This window comes from Sinohyriopsis cumingii, chromosome 19 (assembly GCF_028554795.1).
Source record: "Sinohyriopsis cumingii isolate HCF-2022 chromosome 19, ASM2855479v2, whole genome shotgun sequence".
NCBI classification, from domain to species: domain Eukaryota; kingdom Metazoa; phylum Mollusca; class Bivalvia; order Unionida; family Unionidae; genus Sinohyriopsis; species Sinohyriopsis cumingii.
The window spans coordinates 43,124,236-43,140,595 of record NC_142979.1 but is presented as its reverse complement, the minus strand read 5'-3'; the positions used below and the strand labels follow the sequence as shown (position 1 = coordinate 43,140,595).

The 16,360-nt window shown below is 33.9% G+C and overlaps 1 protein-coding gene across 2 annotated transcripts in view; it reads right to left on the bottom strand.

The window, feature by feature from the left end:
* Positions 1–16,360, bottom strand: part of LOC149775582 (uncharacterized) — a 53,871-nt gene that overhangs the window by 4,286 nt on the left and 33,225 nt on the right. For both annotated transcript variants that reach the window (XM_089943619.1, XM_089943620.1), the window contains exons 6-17: positions 13,140–13,272; positions 10,456–10,521; positions 9,472–9,537; positions 8,922–9,063; positions 8,299–8,338; positions 7,656–7,788; positions 7,389–7,499; positions 7,081–7,127; positions 4,899–5,103; positions 3,112–3,176; positions 1,369–1,410; positions 641–752 (exon numbers count right to left, since the gene is read on the bottom strand). In XM_089943619.1, coding sequence (XP_089799745.1) covers positions 641–752; positions 1,369–1,410; positions 3,112–3,176; positions 4,899–5,103; positions 7,081–7,127; positions 7,389–7,499; positions 7,656–7,788; positions 8,299–8,338; positions 8,922–9,063; positions 9,472–9,537; positions 10,456–10,521; positions 13,140–13,272 — 1,162 coding nt within the window. The remainder of the gene's footprint in view (positions 1–640; positions 753–1,368; positions 1,411–3,111; positions 3,177–4,898; positions 5,104–7,080; positions 7,128–7,388; positions 7,500–7,655; positions 7,789–8,298; positions 8,339–8,921; positions 9,064–9,471; positions 9,538–10,455; positions 10,522–13,139; positions 13,273–16,360) is intronic.

Here is a 16,360-nt window from a genome sequence, read left to right as displayed (position 1 = left end):
CTTTCGCAAAGAATGTATGCGTATTGCAATATTATCTTAAAAGGTACAAACTTAAATATTTGGCATGAGAATCGCAATTCACTACTGTAACCTTCACATTTTTTCCCCTGTCCTTGGTCATATATAGAGTGAGAAATACGCTAATCTGATGTTAATATTGGGCGTTTAAACAGACGGTTTAGCAGTGCTTCGATTAGTCTGGTACAACGTAAAATTTAGCTTGAACAAATGCTTTAATGATGGAGAACTCTGCAATCGTTTTTATCCGAACTTTTAAATTTGTTGGCTCATGATCTGCTTAATTTAACTGTTACTAAATTCTAAATCTACAGGAATGCAGGTTATGTGTCCTTTTAAATACCGAGAGCAGACTATAATGTTGTTTGGACGTTGTAACGTTAATCAGTCTCCTTCCATTGCTATTTACAGCAATCCACCGGTTGCTATGCTAACCCCATAATCTCCTACCACCACCCCCAAGTATCAACTGCTATAAACATTTACGTGGATTCTTTTGACGTGCTAACCTACAGTCAGACATATGCATTTATTGTATACACTGTACGTTATATGCTTGTATTGTATGCACGGTACGGTAGCAGACATATGCATGTATTTTATACACGGTACGTTCTCGTACCTGTGGAAGAAGTTTCCAACCGTGTGTTGCAACCATGTCCACTGCTTTGATTACAAAATCCAAGGTCTCGTCGTCAAAGAAATATGATAGGTTTATCCTTGTGAACCCAGGTCTGGCAATAATACGGAAATAAAAAATGATTAAATCACTTTATGTAATGCCAACAGATAAATAATATTTAACACATAAACATCTCTTCTTAATACAAATAGCATCGTGAAAATAATTTGGAACTTTTATTTTGTTTATAAGAACTGATAAAAATGGCTCCTGCTTTGTGTGGAAAAGGGAAAACGGTCTAAAAATTAAATATTGGTTTATAATGGATAATAGAAAAATATTTTTCACATTACGCTAGAAAAATGAAGTTTTATCAAATATTTTTTTATTTTCGATACTTTCACTTGCTTTATAAATGTAATTTATTCGTCTCCAAGGCTACAATTACAATAAACATTTATTTAATAAATGACATGTTTTATGTTATAAATCGTGACGTCACTCAACATTTCGGGTAACATGCAATGTATCTAAATATTATTCAAACCGGAAATCTGAGTTGACGGGAACGAATTCCTGCATATTTTTTCTCTACAGATTTCATATGAAATTTATAAACTGATAAAACCAGTCAAGACTCGAAGAAAAGGCACTAATACTAAACCATGTCATAAATCCCACACGATATTAGCTGTCACTCATGTGAAATCATTACGTGTAATAAATACCTCATCATTGTTACAGGAGAATCCGGAAACGTGATATCCTTCCTGAAGAACAAAATTCAAGAAAAAATAAACCAAATAAATAATTACAGTATATAATCATTTAATATTATAATTTTCTTTTGTCATATACTGTTGACAAAATAGTGTTCATAACATACTTCATAATATTATTATTGAGTATTCTCAAAATATTGGGGGATGGTGGTAGTTGGAATTACCTTGTACATCAGTAGCCAGATTGTTGTGTGCACTCCACTATTTAATATTTACAAGTTAATCATATAAATTGTTTATCATTTTAAATCAATTCAACTATATTTTTGTTCTTTTTTCTGTCTGTTTCAATGCATATTGAATTTTTGTTCATACAATCTGAATAGTCGTGTACGTTTCTCGCCGATGACTGCACTGACAGTCAGATATTGTTTTCTTTTAATAATTTTTTAAACATAAAAATGTTTTGTTCCTTCTTTATTTTCTCTTTCTTTCGGACAATTCTAGGTACATACTGAAACATTATTTCTCCAACCTGAATGACCTGTCCTGTCTCGCCGTTCACTACAATGAAAATTAGCTGCTTTACATGAAAACAAAATTTTCAATTCCACGACAAATAACAGGGCATTTATAAATTTCCTTGCGTTGTTTTATTTGACACCGGGAAAGATTTCACGCGCAGAGACGTTTGGGTCTATTTTCCAAACATTAAATATAATTCGAAACTTGAAGGAAATGGCCAGAAAACGATTCCGGAAATGGCCAGAAAGCGACTCTGTACTATATAGTGCATGCAAATGTGTATTCAGGAAATGAAGGTTTCTTGTGTTTTGTCTTTATATCATTTATTATTTAATTTATTATTATTTAATTTATTATCACACCCCTATCTATCTACCACAATTTTTTAATCAGACCTAAATAAATAAAGACTCGGAGGTAAATCTTGACACTCTTACGTTTACGTTGTGTATCGGTCTATCAGGTAATATGCAAGGTATCACGATAAAGATTTGCTGTGTAAGTGGTAAGTTCAGTTTCCACGAATATGCAGAATTGGCATTAGACAGATAGGTGATCATAATTGATGTAATTCTTCACATTTTTAAAAGTAATACATCCCTGAACTCATGCTGGAAATAAAGTTGATAAAACGTTTTGAGCTTGCTGGTAAATAATTTCCTGTTAAAAAAGCAGGAAACGCATCTTGAAATTCTAGACGTTAGTTATTTTTAATATCGCAAATAATTTCTCACTCTAAGATTAGTTACTACAATAAAATGTTTTAGGACAGCGAACGCATTTTTCTTCTGCATACGCAGATCTTCATGCAAAATGTCACCGATGCTACTTAGATCATTCTTTTCACGTAAAATCGCTGATTAGGTTTCCCGCTTGTTTCAAGCACAACGTGGTCAGGCATTGTCACAATCTATCGTTGATTGCAAAATGCAATCTTCATTCTCACTAAGAACCAAGATTGTCTTTATTTATTCCTAAACAACAAATTGTGTTCAAGGATTAATTTGATCTTTTTTCTTCTTCTTCAAATTAATTCCAAAGCATGTTATAATTTAAATGAGAGCATTTGTTCATAAACAGTCAACCAACTAACATCAGATGTTCGAGTTACATATTAGATTAGATCGAGTTAGATTGGTGACTGAAAGAACTTGTGCACTAATGTTCGCTGATGCGCAACAAAAAAAAAATATGGAAGATTTCAGGCAGAATCAAGATAATTACCCCGATTTTTCGGAGACGAACCACATAAACTTCTTCGCAGTTGGCTCTGAAATCCCCAGCAGATCCTATCAGGGAGGAAAAATGGATCAGTAAAATTTACCTTTTTTTGTAAACTGCTATACGAGTATAATCAGCAAATTAAAGACAACACTAGAACTAATAACTGTAATAAAATACTAATTTTATAGATGATGCAACTCATTATGTCCAACGTAAAGTATTTTTATAGTTAATTAATTTTCACCTGGTTAAAAAAGAAAACGTCCCACGAGATGGCAAATTGAGTAAATAAAGCAAATTTTGAAGAATGACAGTACACATATTATGTTGCACATTATGTGTAGATGATTAGGTAAGCTGTTTTCTATTTCCTAATAAAAAGAACAGATCAATGTGTATCGAGACTCTTTTCAGACATAGTTATCATTAAAACGGACACCTCTCTTCTTATGCATCGAGTTAAACAAAACAAAAAAAAGCGACGTTCGAACAGTTTGTGGTTTCGCTTTTGCTATCTCCAAAAAATATGCTATGTGTGAAACTTCGGTGCCACTCCTTCTCGTGAAGCAGACGTGTTTGACTGAATTTAAATGTGACGTACCATGCATGCGTCAAAATGTTTAAAATCTCAAGCATTTTTAACTTTTTTTATCAGATACGTCTTCTTTTCTCCACAAGAAATAATGGTGAATAATCTTCACAATTGCCCCCGCCTCCTTCAGAAAAGAAAGCTGATTAAATCTCGTTGTATAGTTTCGTATTTTGACTCCCCGGTCAGTGTTTAAGGTAGAAGACGTGAGCCTATGTACCATAAGCCTAGCGTTTATAAATTCACACATAATCTAAATCTGTAATGTGGTTCACATTTACTCTGAGTTAGGCTTGAAAATGGATTGGCTTGTTTGGTGACTGCCTGTCACAGTTAGACTAGTATTGGATATCAAATCCGTAAATTGGGCTGCAAATGAACAGCCGACTTGGCTTACGTATTTAAGCATGTCTGCTCCAGGGATAAATATCTAAAATTCGTCATCACTGAGTGGTGATGAGAAGTATGCCTATTTGTTATGGTACCAGCGAACTTCAATCATGTTTAAGGCCCATATTGATTCTTATAGCCGCCTTGTCACTGGAAAATATTAAAAATAGATCTTGGCTGTCCCCAAAAATGTATTTTAAAAAAACCCTAGGGATTGTGGGTAATGTCAGAAGAACCAACTGCATCTGGCAAGCTTTCTTCACATACCCACGTTGGTGAGCTCGAGATCAGAGATGTGATATGTGAGTGATCTGAAAAGGCAAGCACCTTAGACCACCAGGCCACTCACAGTTGTTCCTCAGATGTTTGAAACATGATAGGTAACAAGAGATAATCCCGCTTCAATATGAGACCTAGGTTTGTCGTCTGCATTCTTGATCCATATCGTACATAACAAGAAGGTCCTGCTAAAAACTGGAAATAACATCGTACGGTGCATTGGGATGCTGTGTCCATGAAACTAGGAAAGACATTTTAATTTCATGCACTCTTTTCGAAGATTTTGTTTCAAGAAATTGCTCGATTACCATGTTAGTTGGCAATTTGGGCAAACAACATTAAGGGAAATATCCGAGCAAAACTGTTTTCGAACATCGAGGACTTGACCTTATCTCATTATTGAAAGTCTCCGATATGTGTTTTGATACACTAGTAGATGGAGAATCCTACTAATGTAATAAAGATCAACTTTCATATGAGAACCATTTTTAATTAATCTCATAAAAAATTCCCCACTGAATTAACTCACGTGTGTATATGGTCCAGCACAAACGCATCCCCCACGTGACTGAATTCCAAATAAATCGTTCAACAATGTTGACACGTAATTGTAGTGAAGTAATCTCCCTGTAGATTGGTGCTTCACCAAGAAGGAGAAGATGGTCACCCGCTTTGCAGAATGGCTTCCAAGAATAATAAGGTTAGGATTGTCCTTCCATATTCCCAAAGCTCGTCTAAAGCAAAAGCAAGAAATACAAATGAGTAACATAATGTGCTTCCGATTGAGGAAGAAAACTCAGGGGCGTGCAGGAAATTGATTGATGCAGACTCGTGTATTAGCTTCATTTCGTTCAAGACGATAATTGTGTCCAGATTCTGTAACATGCACATTTCAAGTAAATTACACGAATTATATTAAATAAATGCAAAAATGTTCTGATCAGGAAATTTTTAATAAAGAAAGCAAAAATATAAAGGAATACCAGATCAAAAATGTTTGAAAATCGTTTTAGTGGTAGTCCAGCCAAAGATTGCATGGTAAAAGGACGACATACAGTGCGCCAACAACGGACTAACAGTATTAAATTAGGAACAGGGAAAGGCTTTGGAGGCGCGAAGTAAGAGGAAAACAACACGCAAGTAAGTAAAGTGAGCGTGTACGAACTAATTGGAATGTGTATAAATATATCTGTGAAGAAGATTACCGAGTGCCATTGAGTCTAATTTTCCCACGTAATGATGATGGTTTATGTACAAGGAAAAGATATATCTCTAGAACACCATACATAATTCGTCCAGGAAGTTTATAAATAGTGTACATAAGTGTGTGTGTGTGTGTGTGTGTGTGATTAGGATTTTTAACGTAGCTTTAAAAAAAATTCAGTCATATCGCTACGATGTCTGCAGTGTGGCAGTTTATAGTGATGTCTAGCACTGGGACATCATGCGGCAGACATGTAGCATCATGTCCCACCCAGTCACATTATCCTGACACCAGGCAGACCAGTCCTAACACTAACCTCTTAATGCTGAACGCCTACCGAGGCAGCTGTTAGTACCACTTTTGTAAGTCTTTGGTATGACTCGGCCGGGTTCGAACCCACGACCTCCCGCTTTCGAGACGGACGCTCTAACCACTAGGCCACCGGAGCGGTCATTGTACATAAATAACTCTTCTATTATAGAGGACACGTAGTGCATGAACAGTATACGCCTGTACACATAACTCTTCAATCGAGGACAAGTAGTTTTTACTGTTCGGTAATAACAGAAGCAAACGGAGGCTCATGAAAACAAAATACGAATCGTTTAAAGACTCCATTATCTCTTCCAATGCATGAGCCGACTACAAACAGCAAATGTGGGGAGAAAAAGAGACTTGGGATTTGAATAATTTTGACTTTCTTTCTGTTTGAAGTTTCATACAATATCATTAAATCAGAGACAAATTTTGAACAAAACTGTATGATTATTGTTGTTATTCTTGTTACTGGTTCATCAGTACATTTTACTCAATAGAAAAAAATATAAGAAATGTAAAAGCAAACTATTACAATTATTACTTTCCACTTTTTGTAACATACCCCACCCACTCACCCAAAATTAGTGTTTTACAATAGTATTGTGATAATTCCTACAAGATGTACCAGAATATTTTATGCTAGAGTTTTCCTACGAACATCACACGTTGATGTTGATGATTCATTAATTAATTATTTATTTAATCCCTTGAGAAATACATCTCTTAATCAGTAAATGTTTACATCTATACGCTTCCGTAAACTTAGCTGCTTCGGCCTTTAAAGGCCATTCATATTTTGAGTCAACTTGATATACCTGGTAATTCATTAAACGGCATCCAGAAATTTACTTTTGTTCAAAATGCGCAGTAAATGCATCTGTAATTTAAATATCATTAGCAAGCTTTCGATTAAATGTTAGATATAGCAGAATATAACATACCGTTGTTACAAACTGCATTAGTAAATGTAAGTAAATGCGGAGTTGACAAAAGCAGAGATAAATCGTTTACGTGTGCTATTTGCATTGATTTATCTTTGTTGTGTTCATTAACACATGCTTACAATAAAGTACTAGTGAAAATGCATTTAACTGCCTCGTAAATTGCTTCTAAGATTCTATCAGATTTAATATATACAATGTTGGGCGATCAAGATAATTAAGCTTTAAGCCTTGCTAGATAGACTTACCGACACAACTCTGCTTCTCTTTCTTCTATCACATCTGTACCCACTGCCTGTAATAATAATAATAATAATAATAATAATAATAATAATAATAATCACGATGATAATGATAATAAAAATCATCGTCGTAGTAGCTGTCGTCATCATTATCAGCAGCAACAGCATGTTTTTATTGCACCAATAATTAATCCGTTAACAAAACGTATTAATGAACTGTAGCTTTATCAATTTAACAAGGTAATGAACAGGTCTTCTTTGTCTACTAAACAATTTATGAACTCCATACTGCTCTTAAATGGTCGGGGTCTTACCTGTTTAAGCTGAAATACCATCCCTGTTCGTATTGATTCAATGATTGCTGGTGTACCTCCCTCCTCTCTGTTCTCAATGTCACTCGTATAGATGTGAACATCTCTGGAAACCTGACACAGTTATTAAAATAGGTGACATGAAAAACAGAACAACTGTAAACAGTCGCACAGCATAGTTAAGTAAAGAAATAATTATGAGGTAATAAAATATTAACAATGTAAATAATAGATTTGTGCAATATTAAAAAAATATTCAGTCATATTTACATATACAACAGTTCCTCCTCCTACTCTGTCGGGCACCGGATTTCGGAACATCCATTTCTTGGCAATCACAAGGCCTGGAGTCCCTGGTCCACCGATAAACTTATGCGGACTTACCAGCACTGCATCTTTGTACCTAAATACAGAAGCTGGTGTAGTAGTAGTAGTAGTAGTAGTAGTAGTAGCAGTTGTAGTAGTAGTAGTAGTAGTGGACTATGAGGATGAAGTGGTGGGGAGAGGAGAAAAGTTAGAGAGAACAATAAAAGGAAGCTCTAGAAGAGAGTTCTGTAAAAAAAAAAAAAAATGATGATGGGGATGATAATGATGATGATGAGAGTTCGTCCATCTAAACCGCTTGAATGAAAAAGGTCCTAATTTACATTTAAATCAGGCACAGAGTGATTAGCCAACAATTTTGTGTCCCATCATTTTATTTTGTGTTTTTACAGGACGGACGATACATTTTGTTATATGCATGCGATTTTCTGTTATAAAAGAAAGACGCTGACGAGAATAAATAAGATAAATCTGACTCCAAAAGAAAGGGTATAGAAGAAGAAGAAGAAGAACAACAACAACAACAAAAACCATAAAAAAAACATAAAAAAATACTTTCCGGGATAAAGGATTTATAAAACTCACTTACCCATCCTTGGAAGGGTTCATATCGATCTTCAAGTATGGACCTGAAATTTATTTAGTGAATGATGTCATAGTTAAATGTTAAGCTTCATTTTTGCGTTTTAATGTTTCATTTATGAGGTATGTAACATTTCTGGGGTTTCCTTTTAAAAGTCATATATATATATATATATATATATATATATATATATATATATATATATATATATATATATATATATATATATATATATATATACTACATGACACAAATCTCATAATACCTAAGAATGCGCAAAGACGAAATTATTCACTTACCCGATAAACTTAAACTTTTTCCTTAAATAAAATAACTTCTCGTCCTCATTCTAAAACGTCAATCAATGAGGGGCTTATTCGTGTTAAAAACTATATAGCATGGTGACTATGAATCGAAAATATATATATAGTGCAGCATTATTTACCAATAGGTAAAAAGCGTTAAAAATTTAGGGAAAAAGACTCAACACGTTTCTACACGTTTTCACCTCGTTTGCTGCTGTTTTTATCTGTTGAAGAGCGAACGTGTCAGAGAGAGAGAGAGAGAGAGAGAGAGACAAAGAGAGAGACAAAGAGAGAGAGAGAGAGAGAGAGAGAGAGAGAGATTACCCCCAGCGGCGTAGTCAAATATAACGTAAGCGCCGTACTTGTGAGCGATCTTGGCCACAGCAACGGTGTCCGTTATGATCCCTGTTACGTTACTGGCTGCTGATACGGCAACTATCAACAGTCGTCGTTTCTCCTTCCAAAACTGGGGAAAATATTTGTTTATTCATTTTATTTATATAATTATATTTTTTAAAGCATTGTTCGAACTGTTACAAATTAAGAAAGGGCTGGCTTTCTGTGATACAATCAAACAATGTCGTAACAAAATAACTCGTACGAAATTCCATTTGAAGTGTTTGTATAAAGTATAGAGTTTACAAGGTGGCAAGAACATTCTGTCCCTTGCAACTACTCTGCCCTCTCTCTCTCTCTCTCTCTCAGTAAGTGACATAGTGACATAGTCTTTTCAGTACAAACTGATGACAATCATCAGCCAATAAAACACAGTCACAGTCCAACCAGTTGTTAGTTACTGTATGCTATAAAAAGACCGTATATATACACATGTTAGTTAATGTATGCTATAAAAAGGTCGTATGTATACACATACCTTTAGTTCATCTTGCAACTGATCGAGATCGATGTATCCATCTTGTTTATCCTGAATTCGCACAAGCTACAATAACGAAAGAACTATTTACCGTTATATTCAAAGGGAATGCGAAGCATAAGTGTTCTAAATGCATTATCTAACACCGTATAAGAGTCAACCACCACTTTATCTGGCTTTATTGAAATTGTGTTCTCGGTTTCCACAACTTTATTTGACGTACTCCCTGTGAACCTTTAAAAACCTAATTGGGAGGGTTAGCCATTCTTGCAAAACATTTTACAACGGTTTGTCGAGACACAACTTTGGAGTGATTATTTCACACAGAATACTAACCTCCATTTTATCTTCCACTTTCAATTTAAATTGAAATTTAATTTGAAAGATAAAGACATAGATTAAATTGCCCGATGACTAAACGTTGCAAGGTACAGACCAGCTCATGGACAATTAATTGTGGCTAACGACAGTGATAAACCGGAGACTAATTTCAAATGATTTTGAGAAAGGACTTTGAATGTTCATTTGTATCTAGAGGCTTAGTACCTAGTAATTCACGCTCTCCGTCACGGATCACTGCCATCTCACTTCTGTCTGCATGGGTTCGAGTCTCGGATTCGGCCAATGTGGATATGTGAGAAAGCTTGCCAGTAGCTTCTCGAGGGTCGGTGGTTCTTTCCGGGGATTTCCCGGGTTCTTCCTCCACCATTAATACTGGCCGCCATGTATAGCCTATCGTGTGCTGAAAAATGGCGTTAAACCCTACAACAACAACAACAACAACAACCTAATAATTCAATGTAGCATGGACAATTAATAAAACTATATGTGTACAGAATCTGACATAGGAAAGAGCGTTTTGCATTGCAATGAAAAGAAGCAATTTGTCAATAACGTATAATTAATCGGAGAACAATACATTTCTCAAACAACTGTCATAGTACATAAACACAGACTAAATTAAAAAGTTTGGTCTGAACTTACAGTCACGCCATACTCCTTCCACGGCAAGGTATTTGAATGGTGTTCAAATGGTCCAATGAACACTACCTGTTTAACAAATATAATGTATGTGTGATAAAACAGACTGGAAAATGAAGATACAATAATAACATTTAAATTCAATCTTGTTTTAAAAAAGAGCAAATTATACTGTGTATACCTGAGGATGGCATTTGCTATACACACACTATGCAACCTGGTAATACCAATACATCTTATGAAGAACATTGAAATATGCCAGCTAAAAGCCGCCATTTTGTTACTGTCAAAAGAGAGCGATGTGACCCTTATTTTCCTTTAATTTTCACAGTTTATTTCGGAGCTGGAAGTATATGTTTGTACAATTAAATATTCCGGCTATCAGGAAAATGTATACTTTATTAGTATGGTCGTAATCAGTGGCTGACAGCAGTCAAAAAACGTTTGCGCAGACCGCCTAGACGGAAGGAAATGCTTCAGAAAGTTTTTTTTATATATAAAGTTTTTAAAACGTACACAGTGTGTATTTCTGATTCAATCGTAAGATAGCATATTATTTATCCTATCAAAGCTTGTATGCGGTTTGCTGTAGGTCAACTGAGTTCAAGTATAAAAAGCCTATTTCGGCACGTAGGTTCTCATTTAATGGCAAAACGTGCTGTCTCCACATACTTTTGATAAAAAAATCAAGACGACGATGAAAGACATTCAGGAAATGATAAAACCTACAGCCACGATATTTAGCAATATATAAAGACCTCGCAGGGACATAGTGAATTTACTGTTGCTGTTCCGATCTTGTTGATGTTTGCCTTTTTATGCAGCAGAAACTATTATTGTAATTTATTTATTATTCAGATGTGTATAATATTTACATGCCTTGTCTTTGGATACCATTGATCTAAATTGCTTTAAGAAAGTAAATTCATAATCTGTATTTACTCCATTTCAAGTTATTGTTTCATGCATGCCGTAACAAATTAATCTTGTTTAAGGCGAGATGCAGATATTTTCGAAATTAAACAAGGTACAGTTAAACAAATAACTGGCAACGGTCGAAAATAATTGTTAAACTTTGAACCATAATGGTCACTTTAAACGATAAAATGTTTAAATTGATTTCCGCAAGGTCATGCTGGGGGATGTATGTATGTGTGTGTGAGTGTCCCCCCCACCCTTCTTTTTCTGCAGATTATGAGCAAGTGCAAGTGTGCTAGGTGCGATGAAAATAATTATTAATTCGATGATGCTATTCATCAGCACGCTTTAGACAACCACTTGGGGAGGGGTACGTATACGGCAGTCAAGGGGCATTTGAGATGGGGGGCACAGGGGGCAAAGCCACTGGAAACTCATGCATTTTAACAATTTCCAGGGTATAATTTTAACCATTTCACTGTAAATATGAACGCTACTGTTGCTTAATGTTCATTTCTTCATTGGTTCAGTCTGAAAGATACCAAGCTTGATTTTTTAAAATATCTTTTGTTGTTGTTGATGTTGTTGTTGTTTTAATGGAGAGAACGTTAAATCAATTGACAAAGACGAACATTACTGTGATAGAGAAGAACCTATCATGAATATTTTGACAATGAAAAGGACGAAGACGGAAATTAAAAAAAATGTGACGGTGTTCAAGATGATAACAATGAACTTCAAAGATAACTTCGAACTGTCACGAGAACATTAAAATTAGAACACCCGTTAGAAACGTCAAAGAAATATACAGGTCTTGTCGCCATCGGATTTATTCCTATGTATAATTTCTGCTGATTGAACTTTTCTTCACATTACTAAACGCATCTTGTTGATGCATTTCCTCCTATCTGACGATCAGAAGAAAGGTTTCTCGATGTTTCCCTCCATCCATTACAATCATGTTAATACAAAATACGATCTCTGGAAGCCGGAATAGTGTTATATTTAACCGTTTAAATATATATTCAAAGCAGCGAATTAAACTGGACGAATTAAAAAAAGAGTCAAGGTCTTACCAGCTTCCGTTTACCAATTACAATATGGCAGCTCATCGCTGACGTATTATCAAGTTCTTCTTAAGAAATTATGACATTAGAGTATTATCGACCTACATAGTGAGATACAAGTGTTTGCTCATTTTTATCACATATAACAGCAATGTTCACTTTAAGGATAGATGCAAGAGTTTGTATCATTTTTATCAAATAAAACAGCAAATGTTCACTTTAATAGTAGCTACAAGCAATTGTATATATTTTGTGATGATGTGTTCCCTTTAGTTCATTGAAGTTTATGCATTAGAAAGAAAGAAAGAAAGAAAGAAAGAAAGAAAGAAAGAAAGAAAGAAAGAAAGAACACCATAATGAAGTAATAGCATAAAATATTTAAGACTGCGTGAGTGACACCTAGCGTGAATCGTATGCAAGTATGGTTATTATACTTAGATCCGCGTTTAGTCGCTATCCATGTCAATTTCCTAGGACTAGACTCCATAAAATGATAATAGATAAATTTATATTTTAAGATATCAGTGATATTTAGAAAGCTCACAAATTCAAAACGCCAGCATAATAACTTTACTCTTATTTAGAATTAGTGTTTGTGCAAGTCTATGCATATGAATGGTGTCTGTAACATTGTGTTTTTGTAATAACGCAACTTCTTTCTTTTTTCATATCAGTTTTATTTTGATTTAGAGAAAAACGTACAGTGTCCTCTGCAACACGGGATTGATTGACCTTGAGTCCCATGGCAACCTTGTGAAGGGCAGCTGTTGCGCCACTTCCGGTAAAGATTACGACATCGTCCTTGGATGCGTTGACGCATTGCTTTATGATTTCCCTATAATATTTCGGATAGAAACATGAGAAGTGTTCGATGTGGATTAACAACAATGAATATTAATAGATACACCATCCGTCTGAATCCTGAGCCGACACTTCTAGTAGAAAAGGGCCTTTATAATGCTTAGCCGCAATAGAAGTCAGTAACGAAACAGTGGATTCCTTTTCTAACGAGACTAGAACTAACATTTCTGGCTATCTGGTATAACTTTTACAAAACCAAAAGTCAGCTGGGTCTGTATTACCAACTCACCAAATAAAATTTAAAATGTGTTGTTAAGTAAAAATTTGAACAAGTTTAGCACTATGTGTACCATAATATTCACGCAATTTTATTTCATTTGTCCCGAATGGTAAAAATGCCAACGAAATCAAATAAAGAACAGTAAAATTATCCCTTATTATGGTCTGTTATATTTAATCCACTTTTTGTAGTCTTCCATGAATTAGCTGATAAATGTAGGTGGTGCGATCAGTATATATCATCAGTATAAAATCAACCAAACCAAAAGTCCTTATTAACGACTTAGACTGCACTGTCTGTCTTCGAGTTTACAAAGTGTCCTTGTTAGAAAACAATTAAAAGTATTGTTTTGTTCAATATTAGCAAAAATGTAAACTCATTATAATCAAGAGGAATACTAACTATTTGTACTGAAGGATAGATAAGATCAATATTATTACCAATGTTTTAGCATATTGTTACGTTTTAGGTTCTTTAAAACAGTACCAAGAAAAGCGAGCAGACAACAAGCTTTGTAAAATGTAACAAATAATTTATTTCCCATGAAAAACAGGGTAAAAATAAGAAAAGCAACTATCGGTTATAGGAATCAAATCCAAAAATAATCAAAGAATTAAAAAATAGAAGTCTTAGAAATAAAAGGTCTTAAATGAATCTGAGTTGGAATCCTGATTAAAAAAAATCCAAAATGGAAGACGATTACTTATACAATAGACAGTGTTGTCCTAATGTGAAAACAGTTCATTATTGAACCACAGAAAGCAATATTCCAGTTTATAATTCCGAATAAAATTTCAATAAATGTTTTTGTCCAAGAATTCTGTATGAGCACTTAAATATTTCCAGGGAAAGGAATTAATAATTCCATAAAATAGACTTTCAACTCAAACTGGTCACAATAAAACACCTTTAAGTGTAAATGGTTTATAGCCCAATTGACCAAATTCTCTAATGAAAAAGGTTATACACTAATTTAAGATCGCAAAACAGATTCCCGTATAAGGGTCACATGATAATATTTCTAGAACAAGATAGAACCTTTTTACATGCCTAACATCACGTACTCCCAATATGGCCTTGACTTAAACCAAAGATTTTTACTCTGCGAAAAAAGTTTAAATTTTTTTCTTTTAAAGCTGTTTCCTTCAACTCACTGATTTCTGAATCAAAGTCAGGAACTAGGTCAGCATTAGATACAAAGCTTCTATTATTAGTGTTTACGAAAACAAAAGTCAGGTCAAACTAACTGCTGGAAAATGTCAAATCCAGTACTTAAAGTTACATTACAATAGCATGAAATGGAATAAAAAAAATTTTGCAACTAATAAACAAACAATTAAATTAAATCAAATATAAATTAAATCAACTATACATAACAACATCAAAAACATAAAAGATATAATCTTAAAATACCGGTACATCTAAAAAAAAACATACTTAACCATACTTATAATGTTAGGCGAAAGTGTATACATGTTATTCTTATTAAACTAACTTCATATATTAAATTATGCATAAAATTACTTCTAATGTAAAATGCATAATGAACACATCTTAGGATATTAATAAATTAAGTAGTTTTATTAGATATATATACAAACTTACTGACATTTACTAGAATGGATATATAGACTTGTTCGTCTTATATCGCTAACACATTTCAGTATACTCATTTTCAATATTTTGTATTCCCATATTTCACACAGCGTGTCACATCTTTACATTCAATGGCATCTATTAGATTCTGTTTTGAGGTAATGTGCAGACATGCGCATTCTAGTCACATAAGATCTTATAGCGTCATCCTTATTTACAATTAATATAACTTTTATATTCTAATTGCTTAATTTTCCTTAAAAAATTAAAGATTTAAGCATAAACCAGCTTTATATTTCTGTTTAAAAACAATCTAGTAATCTTTATTTGAATATTATTTTTAAAAAAATAAATTTCACTACGGTAGGATTTACCCAAATATTCTCATAATACATATTTGTGGGAGATATAACGCCTACTACTTCACATTCGTATTGCATAAATCTAATGAAATATTATAAGCTGTTTCAAAATGCAATTATTACAGGGCAAAATACAAAACGAGTAATATAAATTCTACTTTGATCAACTCAAGTACTATAGATGTCTTCCATTTTCACCATATCGAATCCGCTGGCCAGAACTGGATGACAATGAAGGCAAGATATTAGTAAAAAGAATCTTTTGAGAGCTTGTCCTACTTGTAACTGAAAAAAGAGACATTGTTTTATTGACATAATTTCAGTCTCTTTGAAGACTTGAGTTCAGAAGACTCGCTACTGAAATCAGCACCTGACGCGTTGGTTCGGTATTGAAAGCACATGTTTCAAAACAAATACATCCAGAAAATGCCTCTGCTCAAAAAGTTGTCTCTACACAGAGGCTATCATCAAGGAAGTGTCAATACTGATAAATATCAAGTTTGATCATGAGCACTCAGAAATTTGAAGTTATTGAATTTTCAATATGATAGTGTTTGCATAGATTTACTCTGGAAACTGAATCAGTACATTGAGTTCAGTATCGTTTTTGTGAAACGCAATTACTAAACATGTAACTTAAAAACAACTTCTAATCCAGTGTTGTATTAATACCATTTTCTATCCGCAAGTTATGCATAACCTTGATGTGGGAACTGCTGTGTTTGATTTTGGTGTATTAATACTCAGAGACCATTATACTCGTTTATTTTTTATCTTGATTATTTTTTTCGAGCAAACAAATTGGTTATCTAGTCCGTTTAAAAGTAAAATAACAGATTTACATTTACAGATGTCTAATTCTTATCCATCTAGGAACAAAAGAA